General features: G+C 37.7%; 1 protein-coding gene across 2 annotated transcripts in view; it reads right to left on the bottom strand.

Annotated features, from left to right (window-relative positions):
- ORC4 (origin recognition complex subunit 4) overlaps positions 1-20,593 on the bottom strand; it is an 88,564-nt gene that overhangs the window by 37,295 nt on the left and 30,676 nt on the right. For both annotated transcript variants that reach the window (XM_025261710.3, XM_025261720.3), the window contains exons 2-4: positions 12,074-12,147; positions 5,491-5,567; positions 4,909-4,999 (exon numbers count right to left, since the gene is read on the bottom strand). In XM_025261710.3, the coding sequence (XP_025117495.1) occupies positions 4,909-4,999; positions 5,491-5,567; positions 12,074-12,130 (225 nt within the window). In that variant the 5' untranslated portion in view covers positions 12,131-12,147. The remainder of the gene's footprint in view (positions 1-4,908; positions 5,000-5,490; positions 5,568-12,073; positions 12,148-20,593) is intronic.

Raw genomic sequence — 20,593 nt, 5'->3', positions numbered from 1 at the left:
TTTAAGAATGTCCCTGATCCATCAGGCTTCCTTTCCTCCACTGGGATGTTAGTGGAGGAACATGCTGAGGTAACATCACCATTTCTTGTGAGTGAAGACAGAGAATAGTGTCCCCTTGCTGTTACAGTGTGGGGACACAGAAAAAGCAAACAACAAATTTGTGTCAAGACTCTGAAATTTAGGGTTGGTATGACTGCATAATTTAAACTATCCAGTTTGAAAAAGCAGTTTATAAAGGGAAAAGAAAAGCCTGCCCTTGGAATTTTCCCATAAAACACAAATTGAATGAACTCTATGTGATTTCAAGGGAGGAAAAAAAAAAAAGTGACGGAAGAGTTTAATCCCAGTCATTTATAAGTAACGTGCAGAGTAATATTTTGATTTAAAATAGTCTTTTTACATTTCCCCATGTTACTCAACTTCCTATCTCTTCTATATTTATGTGTTCTGAAGGAGTTTAGTGATTTGTTCTGTTAACTAGGTTGCTGGGTTTTTTCCCCTTGCCTTCAACCAACTTCCCACTCTGTGGTTTTAAAAATAGACTGCATGGTCATATAGTTCACCCCTCAAAAAAAACAAAAAAGATATATAGTGAAAAGAGCCTTAACCTCTGTTCCCATATCCCACTCAACAAATAACCCACTATGTTATCATTTAATATTTCAGAAAGACATTTGTTGACACTGTTTAGTGGCTAAGTCGTGTTTTTCTGTGACCCCATGGACTGCAGCACACCATAAAGAAGACATAAGACATAAAAATGGCCAAAAAGCACTTGAAAAGATGTTCAACATCACTATTAGAGAAATGCAAATCAAAACTACAATGGAGTATCACTTCACACTGGTCAGAATGGCCATCATCAATAAAATCAACAAACAATATGTGCTGGAGAAGGTATGGAGAAACAGAACCTTCCTATACTGTTGATGGGAATGTAAACTGGTACAGTCACTATGGAGAACAGTATAAAGTGAAAGTGAAAGTGGAGTCGCTCAGTCATGTCCAACTCTTTGTGACTGCTTGGACTGTAGCCCACCAGGCTCCTCTCTCCAAGGGATTCTCCAGGCAAGAATACTGGAGTGGGTTGCCATCTCCTTCTCCAGGGAATCTTCCCGACTCAGGGATCGAACCCAGGTCTCCTGCATTGCAGGCAGATGCTTTAACCTCTGAGCCACCAGGGAAGCCCAGCGTTTCCTTAAAAAACTAAAAATAGAATATCATGACCCAGAAAACCCACTCCTAGGCGTTTACCCGGAGAAAACCATCATTTGAAAAGATTCATACACCTCGATATTCAGCTCAACTGCAGCACTATTTACAATAGCCAGGGCATGGAAGCAACCTAAATGTCCATCAGCAGAGGAGAGGGTAAAGAAGATGTGGTGCATATATATATTTATACACAATGGAATATTCAGTAAGTTCGCTCGCTCAGTCACATCTAACTCTTTCCGACCCAATGGACTGTAGCACGCCAGGCTTGCCTGTCCATCACCAATTCCCGGAGTTACACAAACTCATGTCCATTGAGTCGGTGATGTCATCCAACCAACTCATTCTCTGTCGTCTCCTTCTCCTCCTGACTTCAATCTTTCCCAGCATCAGAGTCTTTTCCAATGAGTCAGCTCTTCACATCAGGTGGCCAAAGAATACTTTGGCTACAAAGAATACTCCAAGCTCCAACAGGAGCTTCAGCTTCAGCATCAGTCCTTCCAATGAATATTCAGGACTGATTTCCTTTAGGATGGACTGGTTGGATCTCCTTACAGTCCAAAGGGACTCTCAAGAGTCTTCTCCAACACCACGGTTCAAAAGCATCAATTCTTCAGTGCTCAGCTTTCTTTACAGTCCAACTCTCACATCCATTCATGACTACTGGAAAAACCATAGCTTTGACTAGACAGACCTCTGTTGGCAAAGTAATGTCTCTGCTTTTTAATATGCTGTCTAGGTTGGTCATAGCTTTTCTTAAAAGGAGCAAGGGTCTTTTAATTTCATGGCTGCAGTCACCATCTGCAGTGATTTTGGAGCCCCCAAAAATAAAGTCTGTCATGTTTCCATTGTTTTCCCATCCATTTGCTATGAAGTGATAGGATCGGATGCCATGATCTTAGTTTTTTGAATGTTGAGTTTTAAGCCAACTTTTTCACTCTCCTCTTTCCTTTTCATCAAGTGGCTCTTTAGTTCTTCTTTGCCTTCTGCCATAATGGTGGTGTCATCTGCATCTCTGAGGTTGTTTCTCCCGGCAATCCTGATTCTGGCTCATGTTCATCCAGTCCAGCATTTCTCACGTTGTACTCTGCATATAAGTTAAATAAGCAGGGTGACAATATACAGTCTTGACACGCTCCTTCCCCAATTTGGAACCAGTCTGTTGTTCCATGTCCAATTCTAACTGTTGCTTCTTGACAAGCAGATTTCTCAGGAGGCAGGTCAGATGGTCTGTTATTACCATCTCTTTAAGAATTTTCCACAGTTTGTTGTGATCCACACAGTCAAAGGCTTTGGCATAGTCAACAAAGCAGAAGTAAAAGTTTTTCTGGAACTCTCTTGCTTTTTTGATGATCCAATGGATGCTGGCAATTTGATCTCTGGTTCCTCTGCCTGTTCTAAATCCAGCTTGAACATCTGGAAGTTCATGGTTCATGTACTATTGAAGCCTGGCTTGGAGAATTTTGAGCATTACTTTGCTAACGTGAGAGATGAGTGCAATTGTGTGGTAGTTTGAACATTCTTTGGCATTTCCCTTTTTTGGGATTGGAACGAAAACTGAATGGAATATTACTCAGCCATAAAAACGAACAAAATAATGTCATCTGCAGGTACACGAGTGGACCTAGAGATTGTCATATTGAATGAAGTAAGTTAGACACAGACAAATATCATATGATATTACTTATATGTGGAAAATTTTTAAAAAGGGTACAAATGAACTTATTTACAAACCAGAAGTAGTGTCACAGATGTAGAAAACAAACTTGTGGCTACCAGGGGGAAAGGTGGGACGGATAAATTGGGAGACTGGGGTTGACTTATACATAGTACTATACATAAAATAGGCAACTAATAAGGACCTACCGTATAGTACAGAGAACTCTACACAATATTTTGTAATGGCCTATATGGGATAAGAATTTAAAAAGAGTGGACATAAGTATATGTATAACCGATTCACTCTGCTGTATATCTGAACCTAACACAACACTATAAATCAATGATACTCCAATAAAAACTTAAATGTATACATTTAAGGGAACTTTTGTTTATAGAGAAATCAACAATATGATTTTTTCCCTTTTTTGGACTATATGCAAATATTTCTGTATTCTTTTTTTACTGCAGTATCATAGTCCATTACATGGATGGATGTATCAAGATTTATTAATCAGTATTCTGAGGGTCATTTATACTGTTTCTCATCCTGCACTGCTAATAAACATTACTGCAATGAGTAACAATACACATATCATTTCACAAAGATAAATTCCTAGAAATGTAGCTGAGTCAAAAGTAGGTGCATTTGTAATATGGTTAGATTTTGTCTAATTCTAATTTACACCACCAGTAAGAACATCAGTATGTTATCAACTTTATAGATCTTTTTGTTAACCTTATAGAAAAAATTACTATATTTTTATTTAATTTACCAGATTATGAGTGAAATTAAATATGTTTCTAAGTTTAAAACTCATTTGTATTTAATTTCCTATGACCTTTCTGTGCATATCTTTCCTCAATTTTTCTACTGTTAACAGAGCTGTTGTTTTAATAATAGTCTTATAGCTCAAAAGTATATTAGTCACATACTTTTCCTATATAAACTACCATAAATAGCACTGAAGTCAAACACAAAGAAAAATAAAAAAACTAAGGATAAAGAAATAGTGGTTGTATACAAGGACTAAGCCAAAGGACTGAACTAAATTAAACAGAGTCAAAAATAAATACGGTCATAAATGTGATTATAATAAATGAAAAAATTTTAAAAGAAAATAAATTAGATCTAAATCTCCAATTTATGTACTACAAACAATACTGGAAACAGATGATGACAGTAAAATCCTAAAGTCCTAATTTTTACATAATGTACAGTCAAACTGTATTGCTTAAAAAATAAAAACATAATTCTAATTCTATTTTACATAGTTTTACTTAATATAAAATAATACATAATACACAATTTTACTTCTATACATAGTAAAAATGCGTATTAGTGAGAAATCTAAATTTACTGCATGGAATATAGCAAAAGCAGATTATACAATTACATAGTAATATTTGTAATATAATAGCCATAACTGGTATTATACACTAAATAAACAAAATGAAAAGAGAAAACAAGGGTAAAAAAGCAAGAGTTATCTTTTTGAGGTAACCAAAGTAATATAATAAAGATGGAAAGTAGACGAGAACGCTAAAAGATGTGAATGTATATATTAAAAAAACTTTCCTAAGTTAGGGTTACAGAATAAACTAAAAGAAAAAAAAAGCTTGATGTGATAGCTACCTAATCTACAAATAGAGACAATATCATGCCTACCTTGCAGGGTTAATGTAAAGAATAAATAACAAGATAAATAAAAGGTTCAAGGAACATGTTCAATAAATGCCAGTTTGCTTTGTCTACTGGCAGTCACAAATTCTTGAAGGACCAAAGACCACAATGGAACAAATAACATTTGAAAATTTGTTACTGTGAAGAAAAATAAGGTAAAAAAAGATCACTCTACTTAAATAAACAAGTCTAACTTTATAAAGGCTTTGCATGTATTCTAAGACTTAAAATTAAAAAAAAAAATGCTAGTAACACAAGGATGAAAATAATCAAAAACATTTTCAATGTTGTCCACAAGACTCATCACATGCCTACAAAACAAAGGAATGCCAGAAATCAGCAGCTTTTACCATGGTCTTTCCTGAACCTCGGGGTCCAATAATGAGAACCGAGTTACTTTCTCCATGGATAGCAGTTCTTTTTAGCAGTTCAATTAAGTGTCTGAAATGATATAAAGAGGCCAAAATTTAAAAAGCAAAGCTGAAATAATTTGCTAGGTAATACTTTTTAAGTATTAGTCCTACAGAGAAGAACAGAAATACTGATTCTCTAGAAACCTCAAGAAGAAACCAAGTAAGACTGAAATACTGTGGTCTTTATGATGGTATGGGATAGGAACAACTGTGGCAACTCTTAGGACCTTTCACTCCACAGCTGGCTGCTGAGCATTAGGGGCAAGCTCAGAAATCTCTCCATAATACGAAATGACAGAAATGATACAAGATTGAAAGTTAACGAGTTTTTTTCATTATGGAAATATGTGTATCTTCTCTTCCTTCACAACAAGTCATTTTTTTATACACAAAGCAAAACTACCTCTATAAAAATGTTCGCTATCCTTGTTTAAGACAGTCTGTGTATGACAATTTCTACAAAACCTAAAGGGTATCTATAAGTAGTTTCATAGCAGACAAGTGGGAATCTAAACTTACTTATATTGTACTTGTACTCCAAATAGGTTACCATGTGGACTCTGATGACAAAATCTTTCACGTAAAATTCTTTGTACCTGATAAAAATAAAGTGAATACAAATGAAAACATATATGCAATCAAAAATGAAGAAGTAAATATATTTATAGCAGTTAGAGTTAAGTATTAATGAATCAATTCAGCTCCCCCTAAACAACTTGTCATCATAAGTGATAAAATTAACAGTTCTTGTTTTCCAGGTGGCATTAGTGGTAAAGAATCTGCTTGCCAATGCAGGAGACATAAGAGATGTGGGTTCAATCCCTGGTTCAGGAAGATCCTCTGGAAGAGGGCATGGCAACCCACTCCAGTATTCTTCCCTGCAAAGTCCCATGGACAGAGGCACCTGGCAGGCTATGGTCCATAGTGTTGCAAAGAGTTGGATATGACTGAAACGACTTAGCAGCAGCAGCAAGTCCCAGAGAAAGGATAAGAATTTAGTTATGAAGCTTTCAACAAGAGAGCTTTATGATGTTACTTTAGCTACATCAGCAATTTGAGGGCTGTTTTAATGTATGTGAATAAATGAATATCTCATTTTGTGTAATATGTCAGTCAAGGAATAAAGAATGAGAGAATTTAATAATGTAATCTACTCTAATAAAGCTCATGAACCATACCTCAGTCTTTGAGTTTAGTCACTCAGTCTTATCTGACTGTGTGATCCCATGGACTGTAACCCACCAGGCTTCTCTGTTCGTAGGATTTCCCAGGCAAAAATACTGGAGTGGACTGCCAGCTCCTTTTCCAGGGGATCTTTCCAACCCAGGGATTGAACACAGGTCTCCAACATTGCAGGCAGATTCTTTACTGTTGGAGCCATCTAGAGACCAACATATCTAAACTGGTTTAGCTCAAGTCCTATCTTTCTGTACCTTTCACAGAAGTCAGGATTCTGAGGAAACAGAAGAAATTTTAAAGTCCACACAGTTACTGAGGACCCATTAGTTCACTGTTCACGTATTGTGGAAGCCTGGAGAATTTTGAGTGTTACTTTGCTAGCATGTGCTGCTGCTGCTGCTAAGTTGCTTCAGTCGTGTCCGACTCTGTGCGACCCCATAGACGGCAGCCCATCAGGCTCCCGTCCCTGGGATTCTCCAGGCAAGAACACTGGAGTGGCTTGCCATTTCCTTCTCCAATGCATGAAAGTGAAAAGTGAAAGTGAAGTCTCTCAGTTGTATCCGACTCCTAGCGACCCCATGGACTGCAGCCTACCAGGCTCCTCCATCCATGGGATTTTCTAGGCAAGTGTACTGGAGTGCAATTGTGCGGTAGTTTGATCATTCTTTCGCATTGACTTTCTTTGGGATTGGAATGAAAACTGACCTTTTCCAGTCCTGTGGCCACTGCTGAGTTTTCCAAATTTGCTGGCATATTGAGTGCAGCACTTTCACGGCATCATCTTTCAGGATTTGAAATAGCTCAACTGGAATTCCATCACCTCCACTAGCTTTGTTCGTAGTGATGCTTTCTAAGGAACACTTGACTTTGCATTCCAGGATGTCTGGCTCTAGGTGGACTGATCACACCATCCTGATTGTCTGGGATGTGTAAATCTTTTTTGTATAGTTCTTTTGTGTGTTCTTGCCACCTCTTCTTAATATCTTCTACTTGAGTTAGGTCCATACCATTTCTGTCCTTTATGGAGCTCATCTTTGCATGAAAAGCTCCCTTGGTATCTCTAATTTTTTGAAGAAATCTCTAGTCTTCCCCATTCTATTGTTTTCCTCTGTTTCTTTTCATTGATCACTGAGGAAGGCTTTCTTATCTCTCCTTGCTATTCTTTGGAACTCTGCATTCAAATCAATATATCTTTCCTTTTCTCCTTTGTCTTTAGCCTCTCTTCTTTTCATAGCTATTTGTAAGGCCTCCTCAGACAACCATTTTGCCTTTCTGTTATTTCTTTTTCTTGGGGATGGCCTTGATCTCTGCCTCCTGTACAAGTCACGAACCTAGATCCATAGTTCTTCAGATACTCTATCAGATCTAATCCCTTGAATCTATTTGTTACTTCCACTGTATAATCATAAGGGTATTGATTTAGGTCATAGGGGAATGATCTAATGGTTTTTCCTACTTTCTTCAATTTAAGTCTGAATTTGGCAATAAGGAGTTCATAATCTGAGCCACAGTTTGTTACTGGTCTTGCTTTTGCTGAGTGTATAGAGCTTTTCCATCTTTGGCTGCAAAGAATATAATCAATCTGATTTTGGTGTTGACCATCTGGTGACATCCATGTGTAGAGTCTCCTCTTGTGTTTTTGGAAGGTGTTTGCTATGACCGGTGCGTCCTCTTGGCAAAACTCTATTAGCCTTTGCCCTGCTCCATTCTGTACTCCGAGGCCAAATATGCCTCTTACTCTAGGTATTTCTTGACTCCCTACTTTGCATGCCAGTCCCCTATAATGAAAAGGACATCTTTTTTGGGTGTTAGTACTAGAAGGGCTTGTAGGTCTTCATAGACCCGTTCAACTTCAGCTTCTTCAGCATTACTGGTCGGGGCATAAACTTGGATTACTGTGATACTGAATGGCTTGCCATGGAAACAAAAAGAGATCATTCTGTCATTTCTGAGATTGCATCCAAGTACTGCATTTTGGACTCTTTTGTTGACTATGATGGCTATTCCATTTCTCCTAAGGGATTGCTGCCCACAGTACTAGATATACTGGTCATCTGAGTTAAATTCATCCATTCCAGTCCAGTATTTTTAAAAGCATAATTAAACATTTTCCTTTAGACAGAAGGTAAGTAAGGTCTTACAAAGGAATGTCAATAACATTAAGTTTTGTTGTAAAAAAATGTAGTTCTGGTTAAGCCAGTGTAGAAATATCATACCCATTCCCAGCTAGACTCCTCAAGTATATACACAAGGGAACCCTCTTACACTGTTGGTAGGAATGCAAACTAGTACAGCCACTATGGAGAACAGTATGGAAATTCCTTAAAAAACTGGAAATAGAACTGCCATACAACCCAGCAATCCCAGTGCTGGGCATACACACTGAGGAAACCAGAAGGGAAAGAGACACGTGTATCCCAATGTTCATCGCAGTGCTGTTTACAATAGCCAGGACATGGAAGCAACGTAGATGTCCATCAGCAGATGAATGGATAAGAAAGCTGTGGTACTATGAGGTACCATTTCACACCAGTCAGAATGGCTGTGATCCAAAAGTCTACAAACAATAAATGCTGGAGAGGGTGCAGAGAAAAAGGAACCCTCTTACACTGTTGGTGGGAATGCAAACTAGTACAACCACTATGGAGAACAGTGTGGAGATTCCTTAAAAAAACTGGAAATAGAACCGCCTTATGATCCAGCAATCCCACTGCTGGGCATACACACTGAGGAAACCAGAAGGGAAAGAGACACGTGTACCCCAATGTTCATCGCAGCACTGTTTATAATAGCCAGGACATGGAAGCAACCTAGATGTCCATCAGCAGATGAATGGATAAGAAAGCTGTGGTACATGTACACAATGGAGTACTACTCAGGCATTAAAAAGAACACATTTGAATCAGTTCTAATGAGGTGGATGAAACTGGAGCCTATTATACAGAGTGAAGTAAGCCAGAAAGAAAAACACCAATACAGTATACTAATGCATATATATGGAATTTAGAAAGATGGTAACAATAACCCTGTGTACGAGACAGCAAGAGACACTGATGTATAGAACAGTATGGACTCTGTTGGAGAGGGAGAGGGTGGGAAGATCTGGGACAATGGCATTGAAACGTGTAATATCATGTATGAAACGAGTTGCCAGTCCAGGTTCAATGCACGATACTGGATGCTTGGGGCTGGTGCACTGGGACGACCCAGAGGGATGGTGTGGGGAGGGAGGAGGGTTCAGGATGGGGAGCACATGTATACCTGTGGCAGATTCGTTTTGATGTTTGGCAAAACTAATACAGTGTTTCAGGTTTAAAAATAAAATAAAATAAAATAAATGTTTTATAATGCAAAAAAAAAAAAAAGAAAGCTGTGGTACATAGACAAAATAGAGTATTACTCAGCCATTAAAAAGAATACATTTGAATCCGTTCTAATGAGGTGGATGAAACTGGAGCCTATTACACAGAGTAAAACAAGCCAGAAAGAAAAACACCAATACAGTATACTAACGCATATATATGGAATTTAGAAAGATGGTAACGACAACCCTGTATGCGAGACAGCAAAAGAGACACAGATGTATAGAACAGTCTTTTGGACTCTGTGGAAGAGGGAGTGGGGGATGATTTGGGAGAATGGCATTAAAACATGTATAATATCATATAAGAAATGAATCTCCAGTCCAGGTTCAATGCAGGATACAGGAAGCTTGGGGCTGGTGCACTGGGATGATCCTGAGGGATGGGATGGGGAGGGAGGTGGGAGGGGGGTTCAGGATGGGGAACACGTGTACATCCATGGCGGATGCATGTTGATGTATGGCAAAACCAATACAATATTGTAAAGAAAAAAAAAAAATTAAATGTTCATGATAGAAACACTAAATATACTAGGAATATAAGGAGACTTTCTCAACCTGTTAACATCCACAAAAAAATCACAGCCAACATCATCAGTTCAGTTGAGTCACTCAGTCGCGTCCAACACTTTGTGACTCCATGAATCTCAGCAAGCCAGGTCCCCCTGTCCATCACCAACTCCCAGAGTCCACCCAAACCCATGTCCATTGAGACAGTATTGCCATCTAACCATCTCATCCTCTGTCATCCCCTTCTCCTCCTGCCCTCAATCTTTTCCAGCATCAGGGTCTTTTCCAATGAGTCAGCTCTTTGCATCAGGTGGTCAAATTATTGAAGTTTCAGCTTCAAAATCAGTCCCACCAATGAACACCCATGACTGATCTCCTTTATGATAGACTGGTTGCATCTCCTTGCAGTCCAAGGGACTTGCAAGAGTCTTCTCCAACACCACAGTTCAAAAACATCAATTCTTTGGTTCTCAGCTTTCTTTATATTCCAACTCTCACATCCATACATGACCACTGGAAAACCCATAGCCTTGACTAGACAGACCTTTGCTGACAAAGTAATGTTTCTGCTTTTTAATATGCTGTCTAGGTTGGTCATAACTTTCCTTCCAAGGAGTAAGCATCTTTTAATTTCATGGCTTCAGTCACCATCTGAAGTGATTTTGGAGCCCAAATAAATCAAGTCAGCTACTTTTCCCACTGTTTCCCCATCTATTGGCCATGAAGTGATGGGACCAGATGCCATGATCTTAGTCTTCTGAATGTGGGGCTTTAAGCCAACTTTTTCACTCTCCTCTTTCACTTTCATCAAGAGGCTCTTTAGTTCTTCTTCACTTTCTGCCATAAGGGTGGTATCATCTGCATATCTGAGGTTATTGAGATTTCTCCCGGCAATCTTGATTCCAGCTTGTGCTTCCTCCAGCCCAGCGCTTCTCATGATGTATAGTTAAATAAGTTAAATAAGCATATAAGTTAAATAAGCAGGGTGACAATATGCAGCCTTGACATACTCCTTTTCCTATTGGAACCAGTCTGTTGTTCCGTGTCCAGTTCTAACTGTTGCTTCCTGAACTGCATACAGGTTTCTCAAAAGGCAGGTCAGGTGGTCTGGTATTCCCATCTCTTTCAGAATTTTCCACAGTTTATTGTGATCCACACAATCTAAGGCTTTGGCATAGTCAATAAAGCAGAAATAGATGTTTTACTGGAACTCTCTTGCTTTTTTGATGATCCAGCAAATGTTGGCAATTTGATCTCTGGTTCCTCTGCCTTTTCTAAAACCATCTTGAACATCTGGAATTTCATGGTTCATGTATTGCTGAAGCGTGGCTTGCAGAATTTTAAGTATTGCTTTACTAGCATGTGAGATGAGTGCAATTGTGCAGTAGTTTGAGCTAATGTCATACATCATACTCAGTGGTAAAAGACTGAACACATTTTTCCAATATAAGAAATGGTTTGCTCTTGGTAGCTTACTCAGTATTATTCTGAAGGTTCTGGTCATGGCAATTAGACAACAAAAAGAAATGAAAGGCATACAGATTGGAAAGGAAGAAGTAAAACTATATCTCTTTGAAGATGACATGATGTTATACACAGAAAAGCCAAAGGAATAAACTAAAAAAAATATTATAAATGAGTTTAGCAAGGTCACAGAATACAAGATTAATATAGAAAAATCAATTTCATTTAGATACACTAGGAACAAATAAAACATAAAAGTAAGAAAATAATTTCATTTACAACCGCCAACAAAAGGAATAAAATACCTTTCAAGAAACTTACCTTAAGAAGTGAAAAACTGAAGATAATATTAAACTAAATTGAAACTTGAGAACATTTAGGAAGACATGAATAAAATTAGGATTCCATCTATCCAAACATTTACAGAGGCTGAAATTAGGAAGCAGCAAAGACACTTTCCCCTTGGCAATGGAAAGTGTAGTTCTTCATACATAAAAAGGGGAGAATTCAAGTTAAGAAGATGACTGTTTCTCTTATCCCCTTTACATGGTAACAGGCCTTCAGATTAATGAAAATATATACACTAACCTGTGAAATGTAGTCTGGTTGTATTAAGTTGCTACTCTTTGATTTACGACTGCTCATTTCCAGAAACTGAAATCCTTTAAAAAAATAATAAAAAATTTTAGCATGAATATAAGGATGATTGGCTTACAGAAATTAAGAATTTACTATTACAGACTCACACAAGTTCTAAAACTTGAAAAATGTTAAAATTTCTGAAACTTTAAAAATTTTCAGTTGAACCTAACTATGGGAATCATTTCATAATATGTAAATAAAACTGTTATGCTGCACAATTTAAAATTACACAGTGATATATGTAAGTTATTTCTCAATAAAACCAGAAAAAAAAAAAAAACTCAATGGCTCCTCTTTACCTAACTACAGGTTTATTTGACACTCCCATTTCACATTTTAGATGGTTCTTAAAATTAGTTCTACCTTTCTTTTCAATCTAGTATTCAGCTTCCTTTCTCTGCCTTTAAAAACAAAATTAAACAAACAAAAAACAACGGATGTGCTTCCTTTGTATAGAATGTTTCTCCCCACATTCATCCCACAGGATCATCTATTCCAGAAAAACTTTGCTTTCTTGCTACACTCATCAATCATACACAGTCATTACAAACTAGGTAAAATGTTTCTTCTGCAAACATACAGAATTGCCTGTCCTTCTCTTTATTCATAAACATATCATACTAAACAAAATTTTGTGGTCAATGCCACCAAATTGAGAATACCTAAAAATTCCAAGCATTAACTGGAATAATATATATGTGTGTGTGTGTGTATGTATATATATAATAACAAAAAAAAAAGTTCTGTAAAATTCTTCTTGAGGGCTATATATTCATAGATAAACACCTTCAACTAAAAGATCTAATTTTCTCACCAGCAATTTCCTAGAGAAGTACTTCACTAATCAGGTAATAATAACTTAGCCAGGAATTGTTAGAAGTGTTTTGAATTTATTATCTCATTTAATCCTCAGAATAATCCTATGGAATAATCCTAATACCTCTTTCAGATTAGAAGACACAGAAAAGTTAAGTAACCTGACCAAAACCATAACAGTACGTAGGTCAGTCAGGATTTAAACCCAATCTAGTTATACTTCATTATACATAACTATTATCTATCTATATATATATATATACACACACACACACACACACACAGATATAAAATACATATATACTATATACATAGTTATAAGTATATATACTTGATTATATATAACTGCTACTTAGCCACCTGATTTTAAAAAGCACAAATTTCAACAACTTGAAGGAAGATCTGCCTGTGATATATTTTATATTCATACTTACTAATTTCATATACTGACATTTAGACAACAACCTTTGGAATTAGTTTCTACAGGACAGCAGCAGAGCAATGCTTTGACAGATAGCAAGCAAATCCGTACCCTCCCTTACAGTATAGACGAGGCCTAAGTCCCAGAACCAGTTGAGGCTTCCCTGGTGGCTCAGATGGTAAAACGTCTGCCTGCAATGCGGGAGACCCAGGTTCAATTCCTGGGATGGGAAGATCCCCTGGAGAAGGAAATGGCAATCCACTCCAGCACTCTTGCCTGGAAAATCTCATGGACGGAGAAGCCTGATAGGCTACAGTCCATGGGGTTGGAAAGAGTCGGACATGACTTCACTTAAGTCCCAGAAGGATTCTGGCTCCAGGCCAGAATAGAGTACAAGAACAGAGTACTCTCCTGATGTTTTGCTTCCTTAAGCTTCCCTCTTAGGAGAAAAGTGGTTTTCTCAGCTGCCTTAGGGCACCTTTTAGCAACCTTTTCTCCATTCAAGGCACCTTGCTTGGCAATCTTTACACTGATTATTTTAATTTTATCCTACTAAATTTTTTTTCTCTTAAATCACATTTGTGTGTGGGGGAAAAACCCTTTCAGGAATATGAAATTACATTTTCATTCTGCTTTAAGATACTCGACTGTGAAAAAGGTCTGAAATCACAGGAAACAATGGAACAACTGTACCCGAGACAATAAAAAGTAAATTCTAAAAAAATGGGAGAGAGACTTGACAATATACTTTATCTTTTCAGAGCTATGTTAGCTATTTCACAGTACAAATGGAATTAAAATATATTTCTCCCCATTTCATGGACTAAGAAAACATGCTCAGTAGAGCTAAGTAAAATGTCTGAGGTCACAGGGTAGGTGTCTAAACTGCCTCCTTGTATTGAATATAATTCCGGTTAAGTCACTAAAAACATGCACATGGTGACACATGACCATTTGGTGATCATTCGTGAAAGAAACATACATACACACCGCACTTCAGTGCCTATATATAATTTTTGACTGTAAATTAAGTATTAATCAAAAGACTGATGCTCAACCATAAACGATCCAACTAGAAAAATGGGTCAAAGGCATAAACAGACATTTCAAACAAAGAGGCTATATGGATAGCACATAAACACCTGAAACACATTAGCCATTAGAAAAAGGCAAATTGCAACCACAACAAGGTACACATTTATTTGAAAAGCAAAAATAGAACAGAGAAAACACCAAATTCTGGTAAGCATGAAGAGAAGAAAGATCTCACATACAACGACTGGTGAGATTGTGAAATGTTACAGCCATTCTGCAAAGTTTCTTTTGGCCATTTCTTATAACAAACATACACTTACCGTGTGACACAGTGATTACACTTTTGGGTATTTATATCACAGAAATGAAAATTTATGCTCAAATGAAAATCTGTAATATGAGTCTCAATAATAAGTTTATTTGGAACAGCCAAAAAACTGAAGACAATACAAATGTCCTACAATGAGTTAATGGGGTTAAAGAAATGGAAATATCCACATGCTGAGGGACTATAACTGAGGCAAAAAAAAAAAAATTAACCACTGATATGTGCAATAATGTGGATGGCTCTCAAGGGCATTATGCTTTGAGAGAAAAAATAAAGGCTGATCACAAAAATATTACATATTGCATGATTACATTAAAAAATTCTTGAAATGACAAAATTATTACAAAGATGAAGAACAGATACATGATGGCAAAGAAACAGAACTGAGGAATGAGTATGATAATAAAAAAGGAGTTACATTAAGAATTTTCTTTGTAATGATGAAACAGTTTTGTATCTTTATTGCAATGTCACAAAAATATACACATGGGATCAAGTCACAGAGAATTAAATAGACACACAAAAATGAGTACAAGTAAAAACTGTTGAGAACTGAATAAGGTCTGTAGTTAACAGTGTTATACCAATATCAATGTTTTTTGTCATGGTTTTGACCTGCAATATCATAAGACATCACGCTACAGAGAATCTGGGTGAAGGGTTTATGGAACACTATGAACTACATTTGCAACTTCTGTGAGTCTCTAATAATTTCAAAATAAAAATTTAGGAAAAATAAAAGTCTAATTATACACTTTCTTTCAACTGTTTAATGACAAAAGAAGAGAATAATATTATCTGCCAATAGGTAATATTATTATTATCAGCCAATAGATTATTAAATTACATCTGACTGAATTCCTTCTCAAATTTTACCAGTGGATCATAAAGCAATGCCAAAGAATGCTCAAACTACCGCACAACTGCACTCATCTCACATACTAGTAAAGTGATGCTTAAAATTCTCCAAGCCAGGCTTCAGCAATACGTGAACCATGAACCTCCAGATGTTCAAGCTGGTTTTAGAAAAGGCAGAGGAATCAGAGATCAAATTGCCAACATGAGCTGGATCATGGAAAAAGCAAGAGAGTTCCAGAAAAAACATCTATTTCTGCTTTATTGACTATGCCAAAGCCTTAGACTGTGTGGATCACAGTAAACTGTGGAAAATTCTGAAAGAGATGGAAATACCAGACCACCTGACCTGCCTCTTGAGAAACCTGTATGCAGGTCAGGAAGCAACAGTCAGAACTGGACACAGAACAACAGACTGGTTCCAAATAGGAAAAGGAGTACATCAAGGCTGTATATTGTCACCTTGCTTATTTAACTTATATGTAGAGTACATCATGAGAAGCGCTGGGCTGGAGGAAGCACAAGCTGGAATTAAAGACTGTCAGGAGAAATCTCAATAACCTCAGATATGCAGATGATACCACCCTTAAGGTAAAAACTGAAGAGGAACTAAAGAGCCTCTTGATGAAAGTGAAAGAGGAGAGTGAAAAAGTTGGCTTAAAGCTCCACATTCAGAAAACTAAGATCATGACATCAGGTCCCATCACTTCATGACAAATAGATGGGGAAACAGTGGAAACAGTGTCAGACTTTATTTTTTTGGGCTCCAAAATCACTGCAGATGGTGATTGCAGCCATGAAATTAAAAGATGCTTACTCCTTGGAAGGAAAGTTATGACCAACCTAGACAGCATATTAAAAAGCAGAGACATTACTTTGTCAACAAAGGTCCGTCTAGTCAAGGCTATGGTTTTTCCTGTGGTCATATGGATGTGAGAGTTGGACTGTGAAGAAAGCTGAGCGCAGAATAATTGATGCTTTTGAACTGCGGTGTTGGAGAAGACACTTTAGAGTCCCTTGGATTACAAGGAGATCCAACCAGTCCATCCTAAAGGAGATCAGTCCTGGGTGTTCATTGGAAGGACTGATGTTGAAGCTGAAACTTCAATACTTTGGCCACCTGATGCGAAGAGCTGACTCATTTGAAGAGACCCTGATTCTGGGAAAGATTGAAGGCAGGAGGAAAAGGGGACGACAGAGAATGAGATGGTTGGATGGCATCACCAACTCAATGGACATGGGTTTGGGTGGACTTCGGGAGTTGGTGATGGACAGGGAGGCCTGGCATGCTGCAGTTCATGGGGTCGCAAAGAGTCAGACATGACTGAGCAACTAAACAGAACACTGGACTCTTATTTCTTACTGATACTATGGTGTTACTATTCTAAATAGGACTAGAGACAAAGTGTAAAAGAAGCTGAAGGTCTATGCATGACGAAGTCATTACTCATGTTGTCATCAAATGAAAAATAGGTGACTACAATTATTTAGGTGCATAAAATTTGGTAGAAGCTACTATTTTAACTATAAAGAGGAGCAGTGAAAAGGATAATCCCAAAAAATAGCTTACTTAATATTATTTCTTTAGAGTTTATACATCCTACATTATTGGTTTATGGTAGATCCTCCTCTAAACTTATATTTTGCTCAGGAGAATAAACCTAAGTTTCAATTTCAGAGTTTCAAATAATAACTGGTCTAATTTAAATTGCCTAATAAAACTAAAACCAATCCACTCCTGTAACTAGCTGCCTCTATCCTGCTTTACATCACCATTATTTCTTGATTGGATATCTGTGCGAGCTTTCTTCTCAACTCCAACGCTTACCCCCATTTTCATGTAAGTGAAAGTATTAGTCACTCAGTCCTGTCCAACTCTTTGCGACTCCTTGAACTGCAGGCTTCCCACTCTTTCACTATTTCTTGGAGCTTGCTCAAACGCATGTCAACTGAGTTGGTGATGCTATCCAACTATCTCATCCTCTGTTGCCCTCTTCTCCTCCTGCCCTCAATCTTTCCCAGAATCAAGGTCTTTTCCAATCAGTTAGCTCTATGCATTGCATGGCCAAAGTATTGGAGCTTCAGCATCAGTCCTTCCACTGAATCTTCAGGTTTGATTTTCTTTAGGATTGACTGGTTTGATCTCTGGCAGTCCAAGGGACTCTCAAGAGTCTTCACAATTTGAAAGCATCAATTCTTCAGCACTCAGCCTTTTTTCAGGTCCAAATATCACATGTGTACATGACTACTGGAAAAACCATAGCTTTGACTATATGGATCTTTGTCTAGGTTTGTCAAGGCTTTCCTTTCAAATAGCAAGAATCTTTTAATTTCATGGCTACAGTCACTGTCCACAGTGATTTTAGAGCGCAATAAAATAAAACTTTCCACTGTTTCCGCCATTTCCCCATTATTTATATTTAAACTAATTACTGGTAAGGAATTCTTTCATCTTGCTATTTGTTTTCTATATGTCTTACAGTTTTTTTGTCTCTCATTCTCTATATTACTATCTACTTTTGTGCTTAGTTGATTTTGGGGGTTAGAGAGAGATAGTGCTAAGTCATGTCTGACTCTTGCAATCCCATGAACTATATAGTCCACCATGTTCCTCTGTCCATGGGATTCTCCAGGCAAGAATACTGAAGGGGGTTGCCATTTCCTTCTCCAGGGGAACTTCCTGACCCAAGAATTGAACCCAGTTCTCCTGCAGTGCAGGAAGATGCTTTATGGACTGAGCTACTCGGGAAGCCTTGAGGGATAGGGAAACATTTAAATTCCTTTCTTATTTCATTTCTTGTATATTCACAAGTATTTTCTTTGCAGGTGTCACAGAGATTGCTTTTAACGTGCTAAAGGTGTAACAATCTAGTTTGTTACTTAAATAACATACCAACATCTTTGCTTCTTTACTGTTCCACCCCCACCCTTTTCAGTTGTTGATGTCACAGAATTATGTCTTTTAACGCTGTGTCCAAAATCTTCAACATGATCCAAAGAAATGAAAAGATACCCCATGCTTTTGGATTGGAAGGATCAATATTGTTAAAGTGACTTCCCAAAACAGATAATGAGATCTCTATCAAATTACATATGACATTTTTCACAAAACTAAAGCAAATAATGTTAAAATTTATAGGGAACCATAAAAGACCCAGAATTGCCAAAGCCATCTTGAGAGTTAAAGAACAGAGCTGGAAGCACAACCCTATCAGACTTCAGACAATACTACAAAGCAACAGTAATCAAAACAGTGTGGTATCGTCACCAAAACAGACATGGATCAATGGAACAGAATAGAGCGCCCAGAAACAAACTCACACATCTCTTTGACAAAGGTGGCAAGAATATATACTGGAGAAATGACAGTCTCTCCAGTCAGTGGTGCTGAGAAAGCTGGACAGCTGCATGTAAATCAATGAAATTAGAACACATCCTCACCATACACAAAAATAAACTCAAAATTGCTTAAGATTTTTATATTAAGACCTAACACAATAAAACTCCTAGAAGAAAACATAGGCAAAACATTCTATCACATAAATCGTAGCAGTATTTTCTTAGCTCATTCTCCCAAGGCAAAAGAAATCAAAGCCAAAATAAGCAAATGGGACCTAACCAAATTTATAAGCTTTTGCAGCAACAAAACAAAAAGACAACCTATGGAGTGGGAAAAATATTGCAAATGACAATGGCTTAGTTTCCAAACACAATGACAAAGAAAAAAAAAAAAAACCACCACCACCAAAACCCAATCAAAAAGTGGGCAGAAGACCTAAATAGACATTTCTCCAAAGAAGACATACAGATGGCCAATAGGCATATAAGATGGTCAACATCACTAATTATTAGACAAATACAAATCAAAATTACAATGACGTACCACCTTATACCAGTCAGAATGTCCATCATCAAAAAACTCTACAAGTAAATGCTGGAGAGGGTATGGAGAAAAGAGAACACTCCTACATTGTGGGTGGGAATGTAAATTGGTGCAATAATTATGCTGAACAGTATGTTCACTTCAGTTCAGCTTCCTCGCTCAGTTGTGTCCGACCGACTCTTTGTGAACACATGAACTACAGCATGCCATGCCTCTCTTTCCATCACCAAATCCCAGAGTTTACTCAAACTCATGTCCATCAAGTCGGTGATGCCATCTAGCCATCTCATCCTCTGTTGTCCCCTCCTGCTCCTGCCCCCAATCCCTCCCAGCATCAGTCTCTTCCAATGAGTCAACTCTTCGCATGAAGTGGCCTAAGTATTGGAGTCTCAGCTTTAGCATCAGTCCTTCCAATGAACACCCAGGGCTGATCTCCTTTAGAATGGACTGGCTGGATCTCCTTGCAGTCCAAGGGACTCTCAAGAGTCTTCTCCAACACCACAGTTCAAAGGTGTTGTCAATTCTTTTCTTCACAGTCCAACTCTCACACCCATACATTACCACTGGAAAAACCATAGCCTTGACTAGATGGACCTTTGTTGACAAAGCAATGTCTCTGGTTTTTAATATGCTATCTAGGTTAGTCATAACTTTCCTTCCAAGGAGTAAGTGTCTTTTAATTTCATGACTGCAATTACCATCTGCAGTGATTTTGCAGCCCCCAAAAATAAAGTCTGACACTGTTTCCACTGTTTCCCCATCTATTTGCCATGAAGTGATGGGACCAGATGCCATGATCTTAGTTTTCTGAATTTGAGCTTTAAGTCAACTTTTTCGCTCTCTTCTTTCACTTTCATCAAGAGGCTTTTTAGTTCCTCTTCACTTTCTGCCATAAGGGTGGTGTCATCTGCATATCTGAGGTTATTGATATTTCTCCCAGCAATCTTGATTCCAGCTTGTGTGTCTTCCAGCCCAGCGTTTGCAGGGTGACAATACACAGCCTTGACATACTTCTTTTCCTATTAGGAACCAGTCTGTTGTTCCATGTCCAGTTCTAACTGTTGCTTCCTGAACTGCATATAGGTTTCTCAAGAGGCAGGTCACGTGGTCTGGTATTCCCATCTCTTT

Source organism: Bubalus bubalis, chromosome 2 (genome assembly GCF_019923935.1).
Source record: "Bubalus bubalis isolate 160015118507 breed Murrah chromosome 2, NDDB_SH_1, whole genome shotgun sequence".
Taxonomy (NCBI): Eukaryota; Metazoa; Chordata; class Mammalia; order Artiodactyla; family Bovidae; genus Bubalus; species Bubalus bubalis.
The sequence above is the reverse complement of the archived record's forward strand: the minus strand, read 5'-3'. Positions and strand labels throughout refer to the sequence as shown.